Source organism: Trachurus japonicus, chromosome 1 (assembly GCF_045865225.1).
Source record: "Trachurus japonicus isolate A0001 chromosome 1, Traja_1.0".
NCBI lineage: Eukaryota > Metazoa > Chordata > Actinopteri > Carangiformes > Carangidae > Trachurus > Trachurus japonicus.
The window spans coordinates 18,604,867-18,617,486 of NC_140907.1; the positions used below are offsets into that span (position 1 = coordinate 18,604,867).

General features: G+C 39.5%; 2 protein-coding genes and 2 long non-coding RNA genes across 6 annotated transcripts; 3 read left to right on the top strand and 1 right to left on the bottom strand.

The window, feature by feature from the left end:
- The first annotated feature begins 2,466 nt into the window (after nt 1-2,466).
- On the top strand, nt 2,467-3,852 carry scpp9 (secretory calcium-binding phosphoprotein 9). The gene is made up of 6 exons (XM_085789090.1): nt 2,467-2,640; nt 3,174-3,248; nt 3,334-3,393; nt 3,488-3,553; nt 3,632-3,682; nt 3,778-3,852. Exons 1-6 carry the CDS (start codon nt 2,476-2,478, stop codon nt 3,850-3,852), a joined length of 492 nt encoding a protein of 163 aa, XP_085645216.1. The 5' UTR covers nt 2,467-2,475.
- Nucleotides 3,853-5,019: 1,167 nt separating this feature from the next.
- Nucleotides 5,020-7,294, top strand: odam (odontogenic, ameloblast associated). 2 transcript variants are annotated; one of them, XM_085791907.1, is made up of 10 exons: nt 5,020-5,115; nt 5,261-5,326; nt 5,416-5,451; nt 5,550-5,597; nt 5,715-5,963; nt 6,052-6,108; nt 6,214-6,336; nt 6,720-6,752; nt 6,855-6,938; nt 7,102-7,294. In XM_085791907.1, exons 2-10 carry the CDS (start codon nt 5,267-5,269, stop codon nt 7,135-7,137), a joined length of 726 nt encoding a protein of 241 aa, XP_085648033.1. In that variant the 5' UTR covers nt 5,020-5,115; nt 5,261-5,266; the 3' UTR covers nt 7,138-7,294. The 2 variants fall into 2 exon arrangements, with proteins under 2 accessions (XP_085648033.1, XP_085648042.1); XM_085791916.1 differs by having other exon boundaries at nt 6,723-6,752; nt 7,102-7,171.
- A 3,173-nt stretch (nt 7,295-10,467) lies between these two features.
- LOC146991762 (uncharacterized) lies at nt 10,468-11,119 on the bottom strand. 2 transcript variants are annotated; one of them, XR_015037124.1, is made up of 4 exons: nt 10,956-11,119; nt 10,772-10,846; nt 10,591-10,680; nt 10,468-10,504 (listed from the first exon to the last, which is right to left on the bottom strand). It is a non-coding gene; the product is annotated as an uncharacterized LOC146991762 (long non-coding RNA). The 2 variants fall into 2 exon arrangements; XR_015037123.1 differs by lacking the exon at nt 10,468-10,504 and having other exon boundaries at nt 10,584-10,680.
- Nucleotides 11,120-11,800: 681 nt separating this feature from the next.
- LOC146991763 (uncharacterized) lies at nt 11,801-12,324 on the top strand. The gene is made up of 3 exons (XR_015037125.1): nt 11,801-11,962; nt 12,092-12,165; nt 12,274-12,324. It is a non-coding gene; the product is annotated as an uncharacterized LOC146991763 (long non-coding RNA).
- Nucleotides 12,325-12,620: the final 296 nt, after the last annotated feature.

Sequence of the window (12,620 nt, forward strand, 5' to 3'; positions counted from 1 at the left end):
AGTAAATAATAATGGAAGAGCGGCAGCAGCAGGCAACAACGCCAACACTGGAGCTCAAAATGGAGTCCCGCTAAATGGTGAACCGCTTTTGGCACAGGTAGTCCAACTTGGTGGGTCATTTTTTATCCAGCCATTCGGTCAGGTTCCCCTACAGCAGCTCATTCCCATTGGTGCTCTCCAACCTGCTGGGGCACTTCTTGCAAGGCAGGCGGGTGGAGCTAATGTGAATCCACAGGGGCAGGCGGCTCAGGCTGTCAGAGGTGGGCCGGTCACGCTGTTTGCTGTGCTGTCCCAGAGGAACGCCGGAGGAGACCCACAGGGAGCCGTCATGACTCCAGGCCAAGTGCAGCTCGTCTCCAGGGCCGGGCTGACCAATCAGCAACAGCTCGGAGCTGCTGGTGGGAATGCAGCCGGCAGAGGGAGGTTTCTGCGCTCAGTGGCAGCTCGTCTCAGGGGGACTCAGTCTACAGTGACGAAGGTGATGGCAGATGAAGATGATGAAGACTGCTCTGGAATGGAGGTGGAGGAGAAGCAAGCGAAATGAGACCACACAGCTGTCAGACGACGCACACACATCTTACAATGATTCATTCTTATGTCTCACTACAATCTGATCATGCTTCATTGTTAACTAATCAGTGTCTGAATAAATAAATGCTTGAAGTGACTTTTTGACTCTTTGTTTAATTTTTATCCCAAAATATTAACATTTGACGCACATTTGAATTTTACACTGCACCTGAATGCCTGTTTGTGCAAAACACCCAGTGTCACATGTGGCTCCTATGATAGCTGGTACGGATAAACAACTCTGGTTGTAACATGGTCATTCAAGTCTCTATTAAAACATCCCAAATACTTGCATGTTTTTTTGTTTTTTTGTAAAGCTTGTGACAAAATGAAAAAAAGCCTCCTCTACAGAATCTTAATCTGACACAAAAGATAGCAAGTGCAATTAAATAAGTTACACACATTAACCTTTAAACATTAAACTGCAAAACAGAATGAAAATGTGTCCTAATTAGACATGCATGACAGTGTGTAATTAGTATGAAGCTCCAGACCAGACTTCAGAGGCTGTTTACCTGCTCTGCCCTGTCAGCAGCAAAAAGCCTTTTCCCAGACAGACTCACTATGTGACAACACACCCAGCCAACCACAGTGGGAATCAATGCAAAGGCTGTAAACAACATGGGAAAATGTGCTGATGAAATATGAGACACACACAGTCTGTTCCTGTTCATCAGTAACCTCTGAGATTATACAAATGAAGAGCGGTTTGGTCTCATGGTCACTGGGTTGGTTGAGTTGGTTGTATGATATAAGAGGTTATTTTAGGGCTGGGACAAGTAAAAAAAAAACAGTTTGAGAAAAATCGTCATAAATTACAGTCAGACCTCAAACTTTGACTTAAATTTACCCTTAATTGCAGCAGCAGGAAACACGGCATTTACACTTCTCACATAAATGAAATTATGAGTTCCCATTTGTACACAGCTGTTTTCCTGAAGTCGTTAACAGTGTGCTATTTGCTGTGTAAAATCTTTTAGTAGATTTAAGTGTAGGCATATATGAATAAAAGCTCTTGATGATGACGTCAGCTGTTTGGCTCTTGTGACCACAACCCACAGCATTTAGATGATTCTTACTGGTTCTTTAGTTTCCACAAAGCTGCACAAACTCAAGACACTGAATCACTGTGTTATTGTTGGTGGTCACTCAGCTGCATTGAGAACAATGCCGGACAGCTGAGCTGGGTCGGGGTCGGGGGTGTCCTTTGAAAACCGACAGCTCACAGCATCACACTTCTTTTGAGTTCATATTTTAGAAAAAGACATGACATGATCCACAGGTGACAAATATAGTTTGTCAACAAGTCGCTGTTCTCCTCTCTAATTGGCTCATAATAATCTCTGGGACTGATAAATTGTCCCAACAATCACAGAGCAACTGTAGTTGAGTCCTCCTTGGCACATATTACATTTGAAGGAAGCTCAAAGAGACAAGGTATGATATATTCTGGATTTTTTTTTTGACAGAAACAGCGTAATAGATGTGTAAAAACTGATCTATCCTGGTCTTTTTTATATGTTTTAGGCCACAAAATGAAGCTGCTCCTTGCCACACTTCTAGCCACTATCTGCTATGTGAGTATCTATCTATCTATCTATCTATCTATCTATCTATCTATCTATCTATCTATCTATCTATCTATCTATCTATCTATCTATCTATCTATCTATCTATCTATCTATCTATCTATCTATCTATCTATCCATCTATCCATCTATCCATGTAATTAACAGTGTATTTACTGTAACTTTTGGTCTCTTTGCACACTGCAGGTCAGTGCAGGCAAGGTACGTTACATTCATAATTACGTAATCCGTACAATACAATTCAAATGAGACGATGGTTTCTGTGATAACTGACACTATTCTTCCCTCCATGCAGACAGCGAAGATGATAGCAGCCATGAACGCAGCAATGATGAATGGTATGGTCGGAGTTAACCCTGGGATGGTCGGAGTTAACCCTGGGATGGTCGGAGTTAACCCTGGGTTGATGGCTGGAGGCCTGAACCCACGCATGGTAGCTGGTGGTGGGGCAGGGCTCGCTGGACAGCCACTGTTTGCACAGGTTAGTTCACCAGGCTGTCATTTTGATGAGGTCGGTTTAAAGTTATGGTGAGGGAAATTATTTTTGTAAATGACATAAAATCGCCACACAATAGGAAAATAGGAGAGGCGGAGATGAGATTCCATGGTGGCTTCGCATACATGACCATGTTTATAATAATTACAGTAATCAGGTTTATGATAATAAATTAAAAGTGTATGTAAATAAAACCAAGACATGTCATGGAAACCAATGTGAGAAAAGGGGAAAAATGTATGCATATAAAGGAATGAATGGATATAAAGATTGTCTGGTTATTTCCATTACTGTTACCAACCACAAGATGGTGCTCTCCTGTTGGCTAATCGGTTTGTTCCTGCCATCTTCAGTATTTCACATTCTGTTTATCAAACTGTCTAAATTATGGTTGCTGTTTCTCTTGGCTATTTTGACTATCTGCATTCCCCTGATCTCTTCTTTCATGTTAGCAATTTCACAGAAATGGTGCACTATAATGAAACTCATATGAAAGTTTACTGTTATTCTTGTTAAAGTTTGTCCCTGGAGTTCCTGCTTTTGCTGCACCGGGCCCTGTTCCCAATCTGTACCCTGTCCCTGTGGCCAATGCGGTAAGTGTGGCTGTTAGTGCTAATGTGATATTACATCATGTTAGAGCACCAGACCAAAACGTTTCACTTCCTCACATAGTATCAGCCTCCTTTCATGGGACTCCCTCAGATGGCACAAATGAATCCTCCTCAGCAGCCTCTCATGGTAACCTGCATATTTTTTATTTTAGGTTACAATATGTTATATGTAGAAATTGAAGAAAACACTAGAATAACTGAATCTTGCTGCCTGTCTTCAGGGGATTGCAGGTGGTGCTGTGCCACAACAACTTCCCCTTCAGCCTGATCCACTCCGAAGATTCAGGGTAAAACGCAATAACTATATTAGTGGTGTGCTATGAATGAAAACTGCAGTGACTCACTGTTGTTCTTTGACTTTCCAGCGTCAGGTTATGAAACAGGGCAACACCATGAAGACCACTGTGGACACTCAGGTAGGACTGAGTAAAAGCAAAGAAGCAGGCCGCCGTGAAGTGAATGAGACCTTTAGTTTTATCTGACTCATTGGGAATTCTCCTTCATTTCTCAGATTCCAGCTCCGACCGACACAGTAACAACAACTATGTGTGATGAAGCTGACCATCATCATGAGAATGATATATAACATGACTTGTATCACTTGTATCACCAATCACAAATAATCATGGAAATTGTGTGAATAATGTTTTGAAACCAGTGGTGGTGAATCTCCGGATGGTTGACTGTACATGTTCACCTTTCAATAAAAATAAAGCCTAATTAAAATGAAAGTTTTTCCATAGATGGCTCTGATTTCACACCAGTAACCAAGACAACCAGAAAAGTAAAAATGAACTACAGTTTGAATAAAATGCACGCAATGTCTACTGCCATCTAAAGGATAAGAAGTATAAAAACAAAGGTAATAGGAAACCACATTATGATATAATATAATTTTTTTTTAGTTTTTATTTATTTTTTTTAGTTTATTTCGCACCAATAAAGAATAACAAAAATGGGACATATTAAAATACATTGACAAAAAAACAATAGGTGCAAGCCGAGACAAGAGACCCAAAGGGCCTGTATAAGGCCTCAGCATATAATATGATATGATATGATATAATATAATATAATATAATATAATATAATGAATTCATATTATGCTGTAATTGTGATGATTACAGTAACACCTGTATTTTTCCCAAATATAAGTTAAACTGTCCAGCATGTGATAACTATGCAGAAAAAGCATAAACTCTGCATTTAAAATAGATTACAACATAACATGACTTTGTGTTTAAATATTGTACTTTCTGCCACAGTCAGTAGTTTTTTAATTGATGTCTAAATTTTCCAGACAGGCAGACTCAAAAGACATGCTTTTTTTTTTTCCTGTGTATCCTCAACCTAAATCCCAAGACAGTCACCAGTAAAAAAAAAAAAAAAAAGGCAACATCAGACTGAACACAATGAATAACTGTGACAAATGTCTGATCATAAGCTCATGAGATGCTGAAACCCAAACTGTCAAATTTAACATCTGTAATCACACACTTAAACATGTACACGTGAACTCAGTGAAAGCTCAAACCATTATTGAAGAACTGGTGCTTTGCATGTGAACGGTGCCGGTAAAATACTGTTTCAGGGACTTGTTAGAGTAACAACTTGACACAGACCATGTCACGGCACTTAGAGACATGACTTACACCTAATAACATACTTACCTGTCCCATGTTGTGAGTGTCTGAGTCTGATGCCATGAGAAATGTCTACCACACTGACCACACATTGTCGGGACAGGTTGGTGATGGACTACAACAGCTCACATGCAGAGAATTTAAAAGGGACCTGGACAAGGTGAGGAGACACAAGCTCAGAAAGGAGAAACAGAAGCAGAAAAACGGTAAGAGGAGCTTGGAGCACTCACTCTACAACTTCCCTGTCCTGGTAAAAACGCATTAGATATTTCATAAAGCTTGAGGATAACATTGGTAGAACTTGGTAGCTCTTTTACAGTAGACCCTCACTCTTGTTTTTGCACACTGTAGGACATCATGGAGCTGCAAAGTGCCCTTCTGTTGGTCTGTCTATTGAAGACAAGCTTTGCTCTGCCAGTGAGTTCCATCTTTATGCTGCTGTATTATGCATCGCTCACATGGCAGCACCTAAAATGACTGGTAAAATGTGACTGTTTGTTTTACAGCTGCAAATTGGAATCATTGCAAGCAACAGCAATGAGGTAAAAAGCTTTTTATGCATTGATGTCTCCTGGAGATAAATTATTTCTCTCATTTGAAGAAATTGGTTGATCTAATTCAACCCTTTGTGTGTGTTCAGATCCTGAGACTGAATGGACTAACTCTTGCAGCACTTGGACAAGCTCAGGTACAGTCTATAAATACATGTGCTATTCTGATACTACTGTACCTCTACAATTGCGTGTTTCCATCTTTGCTCTGGAAAATAATATGCTCAGCTGAAGCACTTCCCCTTTTCCTCCAGGCGTCTTCAATATTACCCCAGTATGTGCTTCAGCAGCAGCAGCCTGAGGTGCTACTCACTCCACAGGTGGTGAACTTGAACCCTCAAATGACAGGACCTTTCGGCCCCCAGGGGCCTCAGCTGTTGTTCCCCAACCAGGGCAACCAGCTCACACCCATGTTCATCCCCAACGGCCAGCAGGAGCAGCTCGGGCCTCCACAGGACCCCAATGCTCCTAATGTCCCTCAGCAGGCCCAAAACCCTATGCAGGTACAATGACGTGTCGTTATTGGCTTTACTGTACAAAACTCCTAATAGTCATAGTCAATAGTCATTAACACTTGTAAATCTTCTTTAGATGTATCCACAGTTTCAGTACCCTGCCTATGGATTTCCTCAGATTCCCAGACACCAGGTACAATGTCAAACACACTGACTTGTTTGCGTACTGTATGTCAGTATCGTCTTTTATATGCTCGCTTCAGATTTCAATTCATTTGATTAACTGAACCATCCACAGGGCTTCCCCTACTTTGTGCCTTCCTACGGCTACCCCCAGCAGAGGAACACTATGCTGCCACAGCCAAACAATCGTCAGCAGAACCTGGAGAGAACCACACAGAGACCACAGCTCCCCCTGCAGGTCAGACATTCAAAAATAGAAAGAAATCAGGATGTGAAGAAAGGTCTGGCCGCTCAGCAAGATTTCACACAAGTAGGGAAAAATATCGACTTAACAACAGAGAAAAATAAAGTATTGGGTCTTTGAATTATATGTCTCAACTTATGTAGACGATGGTGACAAAGACAAGATGTAACAATAACATCAGAGCTGCAGGTCTTGAGTCATGACAGTGTAGATGTAGTGACTGTGATGCAACGGCAGCTGTTTGCCATGCAAACCACACTGTCTGTCTGGCTGCTGGAAACAAGCCATCTCGGTCTTACTTGAGTTTTCAGAGAAAACTCATTTTTTGCATACTCATTTTTTGTTATCTAATTTTCCTGCATATCATATCATTTCAGCAGGGTTCCCAGCCCAAGGTGCAGACAGAAAAAGTGAGCATACTACATAACCTCTTCATTTTCATAATTTCACTGTTAAAATGAAGATGGAGACAGTTAAAGTCTAACTGCTGTTTCGATGTTTGTCTCTCTCAGATATGGCCCAGTGGGGCACAGAAAGAGTCCACTACAACTACTCCTGATCTTCGTGGCGACACTTCAGGCCCTGGGATCGATGAGGTTCGATTTCATACAATGACACTCATCATTTAAAGTTTTCATACATTCAAATGTGTTTGTGACACAGGAAAAACTGGTTCCCATTACACATCGCTTTCTCATTAACTGTGCAACTTTTAAATTTGAATGACTGAAACAGTTGCTTTTCTGTTTGTTTCTCCAGGGTCACTCAAACTTCCCCTTTCTGTTTGAGCCTTAGACGTCATCTGGGAAATAATAACAATCTGATTTGATGTTTGGCTGCATTCACTGCAAACATGCTTTTGCAGTATACACTGGAGTATGTTGTTCTTTTGAATGGATTTTATTTGTATTCAGTTATTTGTCTAATAAATTGAAAGTGTCTAGCTTGTTTCGGGGATATGGTCCTCTCTCTTTCAAACCCTTCTAAATCAAATAAAGATCTTTGCCAGAAGATAATTGATTCAGATTTTATTGGTGAACACAGAGATTTGGGTTTAACAGGAAAAAGGAATTATATTTCCACAGGATGTGCCACAGAAAATAAGCCATCATCTCCAGACTTGATCAGACTTGAAGAATCAAATTTAGACTTGTTGCTTCTTTCCTGAGTAAAGTGGGAGACAAAATAAGTACGTATCAGTCATCAAATGGATATTAAGGTGATTACACAGGGTGCCACTGTAACATACAGTATATTACCTTACAAGTCAGCCTCCTCTGGGTCATCTTGTTCTCCAAAAAGCTCACCAAGGTTCATCTGGAAATAATAATGTTGTTCAAATTAATCACACAAACCTATTACCAGTGTTAGAGAAATTTTAGTGAACAAAATACTTTAATATCTTGATATATATGTTAATACCCCACACCACCATCACTACCAAAAGAAAAAGAAAAAAACAAAACAACAACAAAAAAAACAATCTACATGAAATATAGTTCAAGACAAAAGCACAAGCTCTGTCTAGAGTTGATGACAATGTAAGTAGTGCTCAAATAGATTAAGGAATTACATGCAATTTGGTATTGAAGCATTAACATGACTTTCATAATACTGAATTGAGAAAATGGAACAAGACAAACACATGGTGCAATGTGAACAGTCTGTACTTACAGGTTTCACAACACCATACTCAATGGAGACTTTGTTCTTCATGAGGTAGGAAAAAAATATGATAATTGTTAAGAAGATAATAATAAACAAAAAAATATTCCTACATAATAATTTTATACAGCATAAAAAGATTACCAGCTGTGTGGCGTTGTAGATGAGCTTGACGTATTGCTGAATTATGAGGGGATACAAATATCACAATTTGGTTGTATTACATAATTAAAAAGAAATGTTAAACTGAAGCCAAAACACACAAATAGATACAGTTATTTTATACATATATACCACATTCTCTGGAGGCCCATGTCTTCCTCCCTGTAAAACAAGTAACAACAAAAGTCAAACTTATTATTCCAAAGTGTCTTTGTTTTTATATACTGTAACCATGAATAATGAAACGGCTTCTCTACCCTGTGATGGTGAGGTCCTCTTCCACGATGCTGTGAATGAATTGTTCAATCATTGATAATGATGACAATTATTTCTATGGTCATAAATGTGATTATACTGTAAATGTGGATTTATTTTTTGCTGTATTTTCAGTCACGTACCTTCGGCATCACAAATACACTCTCCCCCTGTAAGACGTTGACATGAGTGTTAATGGAAATTTAAACGATGTAGTTTGGAAAAGCAGCTCAAAAAGTTACCAAATTACACTGTTTACCTCCTTCAGAGGCACACTGGTGATGTTCTAGGGATGAAAAACACAGATTTGTTGAAAAATATAAATATTCAGCGATTCTTCTAAACACTGAAAGTTTCATTTTCCTGTATAATAACTTTATACTGTAACATTTTCAACCTCTGGTCTCACCTGGAATGTCACATTGTCAACCTGAAAAGGATTATAACAAATTATAAGAAAGTCTACTTTTTGGACAGCAAAATGTTAAATGTATGAATATTATAATAAGCCTACTGTACCTTGAATGCAGGGGAAAATGCAATATTACCCTAAAACAAGAAAGACAGTATTGTAAATCATATTTTATCCTGACACAAAACCAATTATAATGCCAGTTCCCAATAGATGTCAAACAGCACTTCACAATAAAAGACAAACGCAACAGCAAGAAACACACATCACAAGAGTAAAAATGAAAAGGTATAAACAAAAGCAAGTTTAAAGAGGGGAGGGGGGCCTAAAGCTGCTGTTAAATTATTACATTGTCAAGGCTCAGTGGGTGCTCTCTCAAAGGAAGACGCCACCAAACAGAGATTTTCTCACCTCTGTTAAGGGTTCAGGAAAGACCTGCTTTAATAAGATTAATTGTTCTTTTCTTTTTTCATTCCATGTAGCGTCAGTGTGTTTCACTATGGTCTTACCGTAACACCGGGGTTTCTCAGGTTAGGCCGTCCGCCCCTCTGAGGCACCCTGGGTCTCCCAAAACGTCTGCTTGCCCCAAGCCCAAAACCTGGAGCCTTGGTGAAGCAAAGATAAAGAGCTCTGTAGAGTTAATTATTGCCTCAATAATTGTTGCAGTGTTTCAGCAGCTCTTTGTGTGACCTCTATATTTCAAATGTTAAAACAATATTCTGACATATATTTTGGTTTTCCAGAGATTTACATCGGCACCACTCATTCAACTGTGTGTTAAGTTTAAAGTTTATGTGGCAGTACAGTTACCTATTGTTAAAATAAATTACAAAATCAGTCAAAATACAGTTGTTAGCAGAAGGCATCTGAAGTGAATGTGTAAAAGGTTTAAGTACAACGCTGTCCTGCATCACATGCAGTTCCTCAACCTCCTTTTGTGTTGTTCTGAGCAATGTCCTCACATCATCATCACCCGTACATGTACACATTTCACTTCCCTGCCACTTGTAATGTTTTTTGTTTGTTTGTTTTAGGCCTGTAGATAGCTAAACTGACAGAGGGAGAGAGAACATGATCAGTACTGAGGACAGTGCTGAAGCTATTTTCACCGTTATCTCACAAAGATAATGGAGCATCCAATTTGTAGACGTATCCCATCATGCAATGAGTGTGCATTGGCTCATTGCGATAACAATAATAAAGATTATAACAAAAATTTTGCATTTGCCAATATTACGTCATGCTTTGTGTTACGTTAATTAGTGACTGGTTGTTGTGATGCTGCTGCTGACTGATCTGTCTTCATAACTATGACCTCAGATTGGTGTACAGTTATTTCTAATCAGGTTTCAGTTCATGTGCCATGTGTCTATTAAGGCAACATGATGTCTATCTGTTATTTTTGATATGCGTGAAAATATATTTCTGCATGCAATGATGGTCCAAATACTAACTGACAATAGGTTTTCAATCTGTCTGTCCTGCAGAAATAACACACTTTTCCTCTAGTGAGACTAAACTGGTTGGAGTTGACTGACTGACCTCTCTTTTTCCCAAAGTGGGAAGCTGCTGGTTGGTCCTATCACCCACCTGCATGGGTCCCTGTGGATTTCCATTTCCTGGTCTTGCATGTGGTCTGTTTTGTAGCCAAGGCGGCAGGTCATGTGGCTGCCCCCAAACAAGAACAGCCTGTGCATTACTGAATCAGTGACGCTGGGATCAGTTAACCAGTGACCACAAGATGTAACACGTACCCGTACTGGATGTCCAGAGTCTCCTTCTCCACCTGATACTCCATCTCTATCCTCTGGGGCTCGTGTCACTGACTGCTCCCTGTCACCACGCTAAACAATAGGAGAATTCAATAAGAACAAACAGACACAGATCGTAGATGCAAGTTAGGACCTGTGTGAATTCATGTCTATTCCATGTTACGTTAGGGTCGGCATCCAGTTTGGGTCTTCCTGCAGGTGGAGACTTCCCATCCTGCCATGGTCTCCTGGAATCTGGCTGAAAGATGAAATTAAACAAAACTCAAATTTGAAAGTGACTGATATCAAGCACAATTTTGTTTTTAAATTTTACAGCACTAAATGAATAAACTTTATACCATACTCACACGAGCAGCTACTGCTGACACAAGTAAGGCGGCGATAAACAAAAACTGCATTGCTTATGAAGAATCTGCCAAATAGATGAATAATAATACAATTTAAAAAAAACCCAAAAGATTTAGTTCAAAATGAATCCAACTGAATTCTTCCCTATGTGTTGTTTGTCACTTGTACGTACTATAGGGTAAGCATCTACTCTACGTTCCCACTTACCTGCGCTGTGCGAGTATGTGTGACCTTTCCAGCATTGATACTTATATCAGACATCAGATATTGAGACACAGATGTTTCTCAAAACAAAACATCTGACTCATGCTAAGTTGTTTTCAAAACAAGTATGACTTCACACATTGTGTTCTAATTCCCTATTACACTGATTTGGTCCAAACAATGGAATTGGTGCTACCGATTAATATAAATGAAATAAAAACTGGACACTCAGAATTTCCTTGGATTATGAATTAAAATCATTGTATCTACATATGTGAGTGACTGAAAGCAGAGGGGCCTCCAATATCCTGAAATGAGCAAGCAGACAAAGTGCTTGCTTCACTGGGTGTTGCCTGTAAACAGTCTAAGCCACTAAGTCACTTGATTTGTAATCTTAAGACCAGGTATTTCCAGGTATTTCCATGTGCGGTATCTGTTGACTAATTTGCCAATACGGAAGGGTGGAGAACAAAGACACTGGTGTGACATAATTGTTTTAATATTGAAAACATTGCCAGACTCAACTTAAACTAAATTCAGATTCAACTTTTAGATCAATCAGTAAATTGTTTAATTGTAAAATATTATTTCTGGTATGACTTATTGAATTAATATATCACATACACATATCACATGGTCCAGGCTCTGTAAGTTCAGTAGACACACCTTGGCATGTGGAGGTGGAAGATTTCCTAATAACTGCAAACTACTCCTGGAGCTGTATATAAGGGAAGTAGCATCCAGAGCATCACTACAACAACCTCCTCAACCATCTGTCTGCTACTCCTGTAAAGACTTGACGGTAACTATATCATTAGATTTTTTTTCCCTTTATTTCATTCATTCATTGCCATCTTGTTTGTATTTCTGAATGTTTTTATTTGTCAGTTACTGATGGACTTAATATTAATGTATTTGTTGTTTTCAATAGGCGTGATCACTGAAACCATGCTGAAGGTAGTGCTTGTGCTCGGATGCCTCCTGAGCCTGACTCTGGCCAATCCTGTACGAGATATAACTCTATATTCAATACTCTCATTTTTTTGATGTTATTACTTTTACTGTAATAGTATAGAGTTAATCTTATTTTTTTTGTTGTTGTTGTTTTTATAGGTGGATACGATCCACCAACGACTTGTCCGCTCAAGCTCAAACTCTGGCTCTAACTCCAATGAGGTGCGTATCGTCTTTCTCTAAAAAATAAATATCGAACACAATTGACTTTCTGTAACTTTAACTCCTCTGCTGTGGAACTGATAATCAATGTTTCTGTTTTTCTTGAAGGGTTCATTGGGTTTGTCTTCACAACAATTACTCCAGCTCCTTCTTGCCCTCATCCAGCAGCAACAACCTGTTACTGCTGCACCAGCAGCAACTACAACAGCTGCACCTACAACAACTACAGCAGCCCCCACCACCACAGTCGCACCCACCCCGGCTCCAGGCACATAAAAAAGAAT

Coding starts and splice junctions, on each gene's coding strand:
- scpp9 (XM_085789090.1), top strand. CDS start 2,476: ATGAACGCAGCAATGATGAATGGTATGGTCGGAGTTAACCCTGGGATG. Junction 3,394..3,487: donor CTCCTCAGCAGCCTCTCATG/GTAACCTGCATA, acceptor GCCTGTCTTCAG/GGGATTGCAGGTGGTGCTGT. Junction 3,683..3,777: donor AGACCACTGTGGACACTCAG/GTAGGACTGAGT, acceptor TTCATTTCTCAG/ATTCCAGCTCCGACCGACAC.
- odam (XM_085791907.1), top strand. CDS start 5,267: ATGGAGCTGCAAAGTGCCCTTCTGTTGGTCTGTCTATTGAAGACAAGC. Junction 5,452..5,549: donor TTGCAAGCAACAGCAATGAG/GTAAAAAGCTTT, acceptor GTGTGTGTTCAG/ATCCTGAGACTGAATGGACT. Junction 6,337..6,719: donor GACCACAGCTCCCCCTGCAG/GTCAGACATTCA, acceptor ATATCATTTCAG/CAGGGTTCCCAGCCCAAGGT.